Genomic DNA, 12,224 nt, shown 5'->3' with positions numbered 1-12,224 from the left:
TTTAACATTTCACAGTTAAAACAAAAGTGGCTTCAATCACATACAGGTGCAAACATGCTCGGTAAAGTGGACAATCCCTGTTTCCATGGCGACTGGATTGCTCACTTTTGATGCGAGCAGGGGTCTTACAGTGATGAAGTTCTTCAACATCATAGAACACAGGCGTCAAACTCAAGGCCAGATACGGCCCGCTACATCATTTTATGTGGCCCACAAAGACAAATTGTGCATCAAATTCGTGTGTCATTGCTAGAATTGAAAATTGTCTCTTTCGTAGCTTTTACTGTATATAATATGAGGTGCTCATACATTTATTTGGGTTGACAGTCATAATGGCCCTCTGAAATGCGGCCCGTGAAAAAAATGAGTTCGACACCCCTGTCATAGAATGTCAGGAAATGAATGGTACATATATATAATGAGCTCTCATCAAGTTTTGCAGTCTTATTTAATTTTATTATTTTTGCTAACTCCAAAACATCATTTTAAGTGGCCAACCAGAGCTTTATCCAGCCACAAACTCTAAATATTTACCTCGCCACATAGGGGCAACGGAGGTGAAATGGGAAGGGGACTGGAGCAAGCAGAGCTGTCAGCTTAATTACGACTGACATCCGTGATGTGTGCAGTGCAGTCTTCTTGGAATCATGAGGCCATCGCTTGCACTTCTCGTGCTCTTTTAGAAAGAAAGACACGGGCCAACGTACTGTCAGCATGAAGTATAGCTCAATAATACACAGCACTCATGCACTCTATTTTTCATTATCAAAACCGCTCGGGTCCTTTGTGCGGAATGACGATGCAAAAATCGCCTCTGGGTTGAGACATCCTTTGTGAGGATCTGTGATCGTTCTATAAATATGATGGCATGTATGCAACTGGCCGGTCTGGGACAGCAGAGGAGACTCGGTTACACCGATGGACGTCATGTAGTTCCGTGGAACAAACTTTCTGAATTAACGAGCTATTCAACTTACAGGAAATGTTAAGAGCAGTCACTGATGTGAGAGATTTCAAGACATGCAAGCTAGGTATCCCATCTAAGGGTTAGAAGGGTGTGTACACTTCTGCAACACTATAAATATTTGTATTTCCCTTCTTCAACTTGTTTTTTTTTCTCAATTGAGTTGCACAGGTTGTTGGTTACATTTAATGGTTTGAAATGACGAATCTTGAGCTTTTCTTTGTTGATATAAAAATAACAGGGGTGTGTAGACTTTTTAGCAGTACTGTAGCGCCATTATTTTCCTTCCATGTTCACTTCCTGGAGGAGTAATGAATTGGTCTCCCGCTGGTTTAGTCCACACGTCAAGCAGAGAAAGCAGTCGTAATGAGAAAAGGTTGGTGTGGCAGACAGTGAAGCTTCATTTGTATTCAGTCACCTTACATTGTGAAAAATCTGTGTGAAGATGAGCACGCAGCATAAGTTTTTTTTTTTCTCAACAACACATGGTCTAATGATTATTTAGTTCTCTGATGGATTAACTTCCAGCGTCCTTGCTCATTTTTATACCCTTATGTCCTGTTGTTGAGCACCATTATATGTTTTTGGTCCCTGATGGCTGAAGGACTGTCATTAGGTAACTTATTCTCTAAGCACAACATGCCACGCAAGAGGTTTAAGCCAAATACAAGCAAATGATACATTTGAACCAATACTACCCTTTCTGCTTCAGGCCTGAGGATATAAACCTCTTCGAGACCCTAATTGTGTCTATCTGAAATGCCCCTTTATGTGTCTGACCAAATGTTTGTAAGAAAACAAACATTGTACAAGTTGACGTTCGAGTTTGATGCATGTAGTGCTGATTGACAAACTGTAAATATATTGTCAAATGTAGTCTTAAATTGTCTGATGGTGAGCAATTTTGAAGCAATTGTCTCTTGAATAATAAAGAAGATATTCCAGCCTGGGTCCCCTGAGCCTTACTCTGTGACATCGTTTTTTTTTTAATTTAAAAAAGTGACTATATCGCATTTGAGAGTATAAAAGGGAAGTTTTAAGAATGGTCGTGGGTGACGGTCGTGACTGGAAATCTAAAACAACAGCGCCCTCTTGTGGGTTTACATGGCAGCGCACTAGGGATATGCATTCCAGTTCTTTTAAGTGAACTGAACCATTAGAATTAGTTCACTCAAAATATTCTTTCAAAACAATCGTTCACAGAATCGTTCGCTACACTTTCTTATTTATTTATTTATTCTTTTTTTTTTTTTTCACCTCGTGTGGTGGACCTATTAAAGTGTCCATGAGGTGTATCTAATATGTCCCGTCCAGTTGTTGTACAAGACTTGCTCACAGCTATTTTTGCATTATTGTTGTATCCATCATGATCCACATTTTTTCAAAAAAATTGACACAGTTCACTCCAGTCACAACTTCAGACTTAAGATTTCACAAATGTTTTCGTTGTTGTTTGTAAAAACAGTACATATTTTCTGGATTGATCATGAGAAAAATTCAAAATATTTGGGATTTGTGTACACGTGCTAAGACGTTTATCACCTTAACATTTTTAGTCTGGGAGGGATAATCCACTTTACATCATCAATTGCTCATAACTCATAACTACAAAAGGAGCTTTTCCAGAATAGATTTGGAAAGCACACGTAATACTGACCTGTGTAAAATTTGAATTAATTGCGACTGGTTGAGAGCAGAGGCGTGACGAAGTTGTGACAATGTACCCTGTCTTCGACAACTGTACAAATACATTGTATTTGCCCTTTGGGCCTATGTTTGTCACCTCTGGGCTAGATAATGAAATCATAAATGTCTTCTCAATACACCATGTGAATGGCTCATTGATTGGACACTACCAGAATTTAAATCAGAATGACCAGACTTCTATTGTGAGATTTTGGAGATTATGAGTATACAGCGCACTGGAATAAATCAAAATGCATGGATTTTCGCCGGGACAGGCACAAACCCGTGAACAGCGGGGCTCGATTGTCGGGGTTATGGTTACTAATCATAATCTTCCGCCTCGCCTGAATGGAGTTCTGAACCCGTGAGCGTCACTCACTTTCTGACATCAGACACAAAAAAAATGCTTGTTCTGTTGGTGCCGCCAAGCGTCTAACTCGAAATCCTAATCCGGTTATATAAAATGTCCATCCAATCCGCACCACACCACACGACAAAGTTCTCCTCGCGGCAACATCATGATCATCATCGTAGACCTGCTTCTGATGCTCATCGACCTGACCTACGCCATCCTGGCCGCAGTTGTCCAGACTTTTCTGCGCCCGAGGCTGAAGAGCATAGACGGGGAGCTGTGCCTGATCACCGGGGCCGGGGGCGCCCTGGGCCGCCTGTTCGCCCTGGAGTTCGCCAAGGAGGGCGCCCGTCTGGTTCTATGGGACTGCAACGCGGCTGCCAATGAACGCACCGCCCAGCTGGCCCGGGATCTTGGCGTCAAGGTGCACGCCTACACGGTGGACCTGTCGCGGCGGGAGAGCATCTACGAGGCGGCGGGGCGAGTGAGGACGGAGGTCGGGGACGTGTCCATGTTGGTCAACAACGCGGGCGTTGTGGCTGGCAGGAGGCTGCTGGAATGCCCCGATGAGCTTCTGGAGCGCACCCTACTCGTCAACTGCCACGCTTTGTTCTGGGTAAGACGCGACTTTGATTCCAAAAAAGGGCGTGATGCATGTCATGCACTCTGCTGAACGCCAAAGTACAAATTCAACTAAAAGTGACACGTGCTTCTGTTTATAGCGTTATGTATTTTAAGGTATCCGTGCTTTGTTTTAATATTTATTTTCTGACAACCTTTTAGTTTTTATATCATGCATGGGCAATTTCTATTTTGACACAATTGAAGGGATTAAAAGCCAAATGCAATCAGGAAAGAGCTGAAGAATCTTCCTAGGCATTAATGTAATGTGGTTTCATGTTGGGGAAGCCACATGCAGCATTTACTCGCCTGACGTGAGTTACATAACATCTATTCAGTCGGTATTTGTGCATCAGAGTGTGAAGGGAGCAGCAACTCCATCACATCCCCAAGAGGCCTTAATGGTCAATGTGTACATTTTTCTGTTCAGCAAAGCTCATGGGTAAACGTTGCCCACCTCTGCTGTACAGTTCTGGTGCTCATGAGAACAACCAGTCGAAGCATGTGAGTCTATTGTTAATCCGCTTACAGCCCCGTGCTCAAATATGGAAGCTCATTATAACAGCACAACATATTCACATAGTGGATTTAGCAGTCACAACATTAGGTACAGCAGCACTATCGTGTATACGAGTGTCAGTAAAATGGCGTCCTTCTCATGTCATGTTCACAAATGACAATCATATCTTTCTAAACTCAGATGACCAAGGCCTTCCTGCCTCAGATGAAGGCAAAGAACCACGGTCACATCGTAACCGTTGCAAGTGCTCTTGGCCTCTTCAGCACTGCATGTGTGGAAGTAAGTAAAGCAAGGATTCTCAACATGTGCTCAAGTCGTACCGATGATTTTAAAGGTTCTGACTGTACATTACAAGAAATGTTTGAATGTATTGATGCTCTTCCTACAGGATTACTGTGCCAGTAAATTTGGGGCAGTCGGTTTCCACGAGTCACTGACCCACGAGTTGTTAGCAGAAGAGCTGGATGGAATTAAAACCACGCTCATTTGCCCTTACATTGTGGACACGGGGATGTTTGCAGGCTGCGAAATAAGGTGGAATACTACAGATAAGCTTCTATTGTCCATCTGACCGTTATTTTAAGATCTAATCTCCGATTTTTAGGAAGGAGCTTCGCAGTCTAATTCCACCATTGGAGCCTCTGTACACCGTTCAGCAGTCCATGACAGCCATTTTGGCAGAACAGCAAATGATTTGCATCCCTCGCCTTATGTACATCCCGTTTTTGACACGAGCGTAAGTGCAGTCCACTTTTCACACAACCTGCTCAACATTTGAGGAGTAGGCAACAATTGATTGTGTTGTACTCTTTTCCCTTTGTAGTTTATTACCATGGGATGCAAATCTTGCCACATATCGCTTCATGGGAGGAGACAAATGTATGCTGCCCTTCATCAAGAACGTTGAACAGAGGACATGTAATGGCCATATAAAATCATCATGAGACTCCCGTCGTTGCTTCGACAATATTTAATGTGTATTTTGTGTTGGAATGAAACATGTGATTACAACAGACTTTAAGTGACCTCTATTTTTACACGACATCTCAGGACTTGATAGCAATAAAACAGCAATTTTGCGGTCTCCATTTTGGTCTAGATTATAAAACGAACAGTTGGATGTCAATAAAGTCTGTAAAAGACAGTTAAGATACTTTGACGTTGAGCAAGCCAGTACTAGAGAATGTCAAATGATAATTTACATTTGAGATTGTGATGCGCAGACACAAGGGAGGAACCACAAAGTGATACGGAGGCCAAATCTATACAAATGCCTCTTCTTTTTTTTTTTATTCACATGAAAAACAGTGTCAAAACAAACGAGAAATGACAAAAGCTACGGGAAACATGCAACACATAATTCAAAAAAAAAAAAAAAAGCCTAAATAAATTCAAAAGCTGTTGTTCAATTTCCTTTGCTAGAGTTGTTGTAGGAAAAAGTGACTGATGGACTTCTGCACCTAATTCTTTTCCAACTTTTTACTCACGACAAACGCAAGAGCTCAAAAAACAAATCTGTAGGTGTTAGGCTAGCGTTTGGTCATGGTCTTTAAAATATTAAAAAACAAAAACAAAACCTAATTGTAGTCTGAGGAAACCCATATTCATGAATGATTACCTCTGGGGTGAATTCCACTGTTTGACGGCAGTCGTGTGTGTGTGTGAAGATTACAGCGTCTTTTTGTATTGAACAGCGTTCAAACCAGTTGCACATTGGCTCCCTGTAAATAAGCCTGCAGGAACCGGAGGGCGTCTGCGTTAAGACTGCTACTGAGCATTGATGGAACCTACACGCCAAAAAAAATTAAAAAAAGAACAATCAATTACAGAAAACCTGATCAAAATATTTACCGCTCCATGACAAACATACCCTTCCTGGACAGGCTGTAGAAAGCTTGTGGAGCGAATGTGCCAACAAAATCTTCGGATTGCTGACAGCGTCTCCGATAGGGTCGTGCGCCTTCTTCCCGGCGAAAGCCAGCTGCGAGAAAGCCGTCTGATAGCCGGGCGTGTCTTCGATGTCAATGAAATGCTCGTCATCGGGGATGCTGTCATCTTCAGGCAGCTCAAAGAGACCAATGAGGGCCTGGAGCAGTGGAGGCCTGACCCAACACATACTCAAATAACTAGGTTGTACATTTAAAAGGATAGTATTTTTCCAAAATCTCGCAGTGTAAGCAAATGTTACTCCTGCAGCCATTATTTCAGGAAAAAGACTCAAATAAGCGCTTACCAAAGCTTGGTGTACTCCGTGTCCATCATGGCAGGACATTCGGTGAGGACCTTTGTGATACCAACAGCACAGATCTTTTTCTCAACTGGTCCAGACACTTTCTGTACTTCTGGAATAATGATTTTCTCCAGGACCATACCAAACATTCTGGTAAAAACAGACAAGATTTCAGGATTCATTGAATGGCATCAATTGATATTCTATTTTGTACCGAGAGCTGAGTTGAGGTTATTGTGAACACAATTCAAGATGTCATCTTGAGAAATGAGACCTTCAGCTATTGAAGGCTCAAATATTTTTGGGCTGCAGCTCACGAGCGTAAAAATGCTGCAGTCAGCCCGATATGTACTGCGTAGAAAATATAACATGATAGAGGCAGCGTGATCCAGTCAATTTGAATCTTTTGAGACACCAAGATAATTATTGACGGATGTTTTCACCTCTAAACAAAAACGGAGCTACCAGAGTCACATCAATGGTGTTCAAATTAGACTTACTTGGGCTGGATGCTGTCAAAAATCTCCTGGAGTGCAATAGCACCATACTTGACACAATAAAGGTTGATAAATACCAAGAAACCTGTGAGTATGACAAAGAAAGGAAGAATTTAGAACCCCATTCAATAAAATGAATGAAGCTTGATGACTCTACTCACTTTTGATGAATTTTGTGGTTTTGGAGCTTTGGAGTCTCTGGAAGAGCAAAATGAAGATCTGTTTTCTGTACTGAGTGAGGGATTCCCTGGCAAAACAACAGCAAAAAAGTGTCACAGCCAGTCAATCAGAGTCACCACTCAAACATTCAAATAGGCTGAGCCGATTTACGGGGGCATGTGCTCGATGATGCTGTTGAGCAGGTAAAATCCTTGGTGGTCATTGGCCTTGGAGGCAATAAGCTTTTGGAAAACACCAAGCAGTCCAGGCTGAGGAGAAAAAAATGAAAGTCAATGAATGAAATAAGTCAGATCATTAATATTTGTCTTTGGGGCCAGAGGGGACAGACATGCAACATTCTGGTTATCCGGCCGTTACGTACTATTTTATCAGCAACAGATGCGGCAATAGTGGCTCCCCCCTTTTCCATATAGGCCTGAAGCAGGCGCACCAGAGGGGGGATGTTGCCCGTGCGCTCCCACAACACAGGTTGCAGCAGGTGAGGGAACAACGCCATGTAGGCAGCGGGGATGGAGTTGGAATGCATCTCCAGGAGGAGAGACATCACCTGGAATACGTACGGCAGAAACTCTGCGGCAAAGCACAAAAAGTGAAGGTGAGCCTCAAATATGCACACCGGAAACGTCGATGGAGGAAACGGACCCTGAACATCGTTCTGGAGGATCTCCGTGAAAACTGGGAAGAGTGCTTCCTCGAAGCTGCCGACGGTGGCGGGGTTAGCCTTGCAGGTGATCCGGACAGACAAGCAGAGAGACTCAAACAGGTAATGGTTAAAATGTGGCTTGCTGGGGTTCTGAAAGCGACACATAAGGAAACTTTAGTGTACTGCAAATCCAAACAAGCGCTGTGTTCATAAAACAGATTACCTTGCTGACTAAAAGCAGCTTCTGAGTGAGCTGATCAATCAGAGTGGGAATGTAGGGAACGATGGTTTCCTGGAGCAGGGAGAAGCTGCGCATAATAGCTTAATAAAAAGAAAAAAAAAAAGCAGCATCAAATAACTGTGCCGATGCCTACGCGGTGAGAGTATAGAGAAGATCAAGTTGAGGATACCTTTCATGATGTATTCATTTTCTGATGAACCAGGAAGAGACATTGCCTTGAACAGGTTGGTAAGTAGCATGTCGCTAAACGGTGCCACCTCTACAGAGGTGATACTGAAAAGCAAGCAGTCGGAAAAAAAGGATTTCAACCACATTAACATTATTACCAGGACATGGAAGATGGCCACACATGACTCAACACTCACAGTGTTGTATTATTTGGGCCCCTCATCGTAAACAGCCTCTCCAAGGCGTGCGCGGCGTACGTGTGTTCCACGGTGCTTTCTGCCTGCAAGTGCGTTATCAAGAGGGGAACAGCCTGCAGCAGTTGCTCCTTAGGAAGCTGAAAGAGAAGCAAGGGGTAAGTTATTCAGCATTGGGGGATGTGCACACACCAAGGAGAAAGCAAGTTTGGCCATACCTGGCTTCGAAAGATCATCACGTACTTGATGGCATCTGCCTTCAACACTGGGAATTCATTCACTGTAATGACATCATCAAGCCCCTTGTCAAAAGACTGACAGTAAGAATTGTATTTTGGCCACGCTATTTATTCAAGTATTAAGACGGTGAAAGTAACAAAACTTGGGCATTGCAGACACGTACAAGTGCATTATAAGGAGACCACATACCGTTAGGGGATTTTAGGTCTGTAAGAATGTGATTCACAAAGAACTCTGTTAAATCCACCAGTTCGTTGGCTTGAGTTATTCCGTGCTGAGGGGGGAAAAAAAAGTCCATTATGTAAATGAAATCATTCAACAAAACATTCACAAAAGCACCACCAATACCTTCTGCGTCTGTGCTTTAGATGCCAGTGATGTGACTAAATAGATGGCGGAGTCTTTGTGCTTCCAGTTCGCACCGGGGTTCTTTGCGTACTCGCCCAGCATGGAGCTCACGTATCCAGAGAAGATGGCGGTGACCGGGGCCTCGAAGAACTTACAAAGGCCTCTTACCAAGTCGCAAGCTGCCCTACGACGAGTGTCGATGTCTGAGAAGGGAAGAGGGCCGTACAGGAAAAAAAATGCATTGAATCACCACTTTAGGTCAGGTTAATGAGCAATAAAAATAACATTTGGCGACAAACATCAATCCATTGGATAAGAAATTTTTATACATGGAAAAAAAAAGCAGTAATTTAATCTTTACCAGAGCCTTCAAGGTCCCTCCGGATGTATTCTTCTGAGTTATCTTCAAAAGCTTCCTCATCCGCACCTAATAAAATGTTGTGGACAAAAATCATTAATAAAATATCCACTTGTCCAAAATAAAAAGAAAACAGTCCCTTACTCCTGAACTCCATATTAGGCACGATGACCTTCTCGCAAATGCTCGTGAGTGTATTCTGATCCTCGAAAAGATTTTTGTAGTGTGGCCTTTCACAGACTGATGCCAAAAACTGGATGGCATTGCTCACAAGCTGCAACAAGAAAAAAACTGAGTCGAACGTTGACACAAAAATGTCACCAAATGTTAGTGTGTAACCTTACCAGGTCATATTTAACCTCCTGGCCTGTAGAAACTAAAAGGTTCCAGATGGCAGTGACAAACCGAGGAAGATATGGCTGGAACTCTTCATCGTACTTCTGAGCATAAAGCGCAGCATTGTCACAAATCTGTGACTTGAGGAGCTCAAGGAGACCGGCTTCCTCCTCATCCTAAGAAACCGAAACAGACACTTTTAATCTCCTTTACGGGGAGTAAAATGTGAATTTAAGTCGGAACTTTCGACACGCTTACATCTGTTTGTAAAAGTTTATTATCCAAAGTCAGAAGTGCATGGAAATTGGTCATCCAGGTTTCCATGTTATCTTCAAAAAACTCTGGAAGGTCCTATTGAAGAAAAAAATAAAAAAACACACAATTTGGAGCCAGTGACAATCAATACATTGAAGTCTCGTAAGAAAGCACTGCATAAATAATGAAGACTTTGTTCTGACAAGTTTCCTTTAAACTCAGATATATAAAGTGAACAAACCTGAAAGTTAAGACTGTAGAAAAGCTTGGAGATCACCGTGAGCGAGGAGAAGAGGACTTTCAAGGCGTTGATATCAGTAGCATGAGTCTGACACAACTCGATAGTTGCCTGCAACCCAAAAGAAGAGTCTCTAAAGTAACTCCCGACATGACTGGTTGGAAATTTTGTGCGCCACAACAAACCTTGAACAACTCCGTCAGCGGTAAGGCAAATGTTTCAAGAACTAGTTTGATCTCCAACCAAAGCTCATTTGACTTAAATTCATGACGGTACCTGAGAGGGATAAACAAATAAGAAACAAAGAGAGGACAATGCGGTTGGATAAAAGCTTGCACTTAAGGTGCAAGATTCTGTACATGGATTGATGATTGTGGGATTTGCTAATCATATTGGATTAGAATGCCAGCCAGAAATGAGCTTTACCTCTTGAAGAGAGAGTGTGCAGTGCGGAGCACTCCATTAATAATGTGGAAGTCTCCGCTTTGGAAACGGGTCACCATCTCTGTCAAAAGGTCAGGCCACTTCTGAGGGAAGTCTTCCCGTCCGATGATGCTGATAGCATCACTCAACTGAAAAAGAAGAACCGACAGAAGCTTGGTCTCAAAACAGAAAAGATGAAATGGTAGTCCTTAATTCACATTGTGATGGATTACCTGCTTCTGAATCTGTTCCGGACTACTAAGCATCAAATTAACAATGTTTGCTTTGACTGTGGTTCTGTCTTGTTCTGAAATTTTGTTCGGTTCATCCTCAACCTTTTGAGAAATATCACACAATAAATCATAACGTTCATAGCAGACGCAGCAGCATCACTGACAAAATAATCAATCTAGTTGTCAAAACTCACAACGCGCCAGTTCCTTTTGATGTAGTTTTTGAATGTAACAGCAGCACAGACCCTAATAACATTGTCTTGGGACTTTTCCAGCAAAGTGAGGAGGAGTAAAGGGTAGTTCTGGTTTCCCTCAACGGATTCAAGAAACTTTTCAGCTATGACAGAAGAAAGAATGCAAAGTAGGTGTTATGACCTGTTCAATGAGCATAGTAAATCATGTAAATATGTATTCACATGAAAGTATGAGACTGTACTGTGCTTTTAACAGTTTCTGAGTCTTACCTGGGCGACGCACTGTTGGGTCTGGGTTCAGTGTTTTTCTGAGGAACTCTGTGAGGGTTTGTAGGTTAGCATCATTTAGTTCCATGGTTGCTCCTGGAAAGAAGATCATGAGTGAGTCACTATGAAGCACAATACAATAATAGAATACTTCATGTTATCCATTGGTGTCAGTATTAAGTTGTTCAGGGCTCCAGACTGCCCTTAAATAGCGGCATTTGCGTGAAGACACAGCTGATTCAATTCAACGTTAAGGCTCGCGTTTATCTAAATAAACACAATGTCTCAAATACACGCAGGATCAGGCCAAAATTGTACAGTTCCTTTGACCCCTAAGCATTGATTACAACTTATCATTCAAACATTGAACCTATAGATCTGACGCTAGCTTGCTAGCAGCTAACCTAGCAACATGCTACACTCCTGCAGTCATTCAGCTGGCCCTGCTGACTTCAGATCAGTTTCACGTTTAAACGTTATCGAGACTGAAAAGGCTTTTTGTACAGGGTGGTGTGAAAATGTAAGATTTTAAACTATGTTTAATTTGAATGCAATGCTACAATCCCGCGAGACAAAACATCTGAGCAGCATGGAGTGTCAGGTCCTGTAAATAGAACCACGGCTAGCCATAGCGCTAAATTGCTAATACAAGGGATAAAGTTAGCTCATTCCTCAGCGACACGCCTTTTATAGCAATCTAATCGCCAATGAGCTCAGTGTATGTTTTTGACGTCTCCGTCACTCTTAATAAAGATAATACAGTCTTACCGTCACTGTGAATTTCTTTTGAATTGTCAGTGTGAGATGCAGCGGTATAACACACACACACTGCACTGCACGTTCGTGCTCGCCGTGCCAGCTTTCAAACGTCTTGAGCAAAAAGGAACTGCGCGGTCACACAACTGCGCCTGCGCACATGGCAACCATTGGAGATAGCTACGCCCCTAGTTCACAATGACTCGCGTCTTGATTATATTTCTTCCGTTATGACAGTGACTATGAGAAATAATGTCACAAATTCATAATTGAAACAAGA

General features: G+C 42.5%; 2 protein-coding genes across 2 annotated transcripts; one reads left to right on the top strand and one right to left on the bottom strand.

Moving 5' to 3' along the window:
* Nucleotides 1-2,999: 2,999 nt before the first annotated feature.
* Nucleotides 3,000-5,319, top strand: LOC133162567 (retinol dehydrogenase 10-B-like). Its single transcript, XM_061291839.1, has 5 exons — nt 3,000-3,618; nt 4,324-4,422; nt 4,532-4,677; nt 4,748-4,879; nt 4,967-5,319. Exons 1-5 carry the CDS (start codon nt 3,169-3,171, stop codon nt 5,085-5,087), a joined length of 948 nt encoding a protein of 315 aa, XP_061147823.1. The 5' UTR covers nt 3,000-3,168; the 3' UTR covers nt 5,088-5,319.
* Nucleotides 5,320-5,391: 72 nt separating this feature from the next.
* On the bottom strand, nt 5,392-12,082 carry cse1l (CSE1 chromosome segregation 1-like (yeast)). The gene is made up of 25 exons (XM_061291838.1): nt 11,957-12,082; nt 11,192-11,284; nt 10,922-11,064; nt 10,728-10,829; nt 10,498-10,643; nt 10,257-10,347; nt 10,075-10,182; nt 9,837-9,929; nt 9,587-9,754; nt 9,387-9,516; nt 9,246-9,311; nt 8,885-9,087; nt 8,726-8,810; nt 8,515-8,576; nt 8,300-8,436; nt 8,104-8,207; nt 7,917-8,014; nt 7,693-7,843; nt 7,412-7,620; nt 7,201-7,298; nt 7,032-7,117; nt 6,874-6,955; nt 6,377-6,523; nt 6,014-6,245; nt 5,392-5,930 (listed from the first exon to the last, which is right to left on the bottom strand). The coding sequence occupies exons 2-25, from the start codon at nt 11,274-11,276 to the stop codon at nt 5,841-5,843; spliced, it is 2,916 nt and encodes a 971-aa protein (XP_061147822.1). The 5' UTR covers nt 11,277-11,284; nt 11,957-12,082; the 3' UTR covers nt 5,392-5,840.
* Nucleotides 12,083-12,224: the final 142 nt, after the last annotated feature.

The sequence above is a fragment of the Syngnathus typhle genome, linkage group LG11 (assembly GCF_033458585.1).
Source record: "Syngnathus typhle isolate RoL2023-S1 ecotype Sweden linkage group LG11, RoL_Styp_1.0, whole genome shotgun sequence".
Classification (NCBI taxonomy): domain Eukaryota; kingdom Metazoa; phylum Chordata; class Actinopteri; order Syngnathiformes; family Syngnathidae; genus Syngnathus; species Syngnathus typhle.
The sequence above is the reverse complement of the archived record's forward strand: the minus strand, read 5'-3'. Positions and strand labels throughout refer to the sequence as shown.

Excerpts from the sequence above, each read along its gene's own strand:
- LOC133162567 (XM_061291839.1), top strand. The coding sequence starts at position 3,169 with ATGATCATCATCGTAGACCTGCTTCTGATGCTCATCGACCTGACCTAC. Across the intron at positions 4,423-4,531 it reads TCAGCACTGCATGTGTGGAA|GATTACTGTGCCAGTAAATT; the intron begins GTAAGTAAAGCA and ends CTCTTCCTACAG. Across the intron at positions 4,678-4,747 it reads TTTGCAGGCTGCGAAATAAG|GAAGGAGCTTCGCAGTCTAA; the intron begins GTGGAATACTAC and ends TCCGATTTTTAG.
- cse1l (XM_061291838.1), bottom strand. The coding sequence starts at position 11,276 with ATGGAACTAAATGATGCTAACCTACAAACCCTCACAGAGTTCCTCAGA. Across the intron at positions 9,312-9,386 it reads GCCTAATATGGAGTTCAGGA|GTGCGGATGAGGAAGCTTTT; the intron begins GTAAGGGACTGT and ends ACATTTTATTAG. Across the intron at positions 6,524-6,873 it reads TTTGACAGCATCCAGCCCAA|AATGTTTGGTATGGTCCTGG; the intron begins GTAAGTCTAATT and ends TGTTTTTACCAG.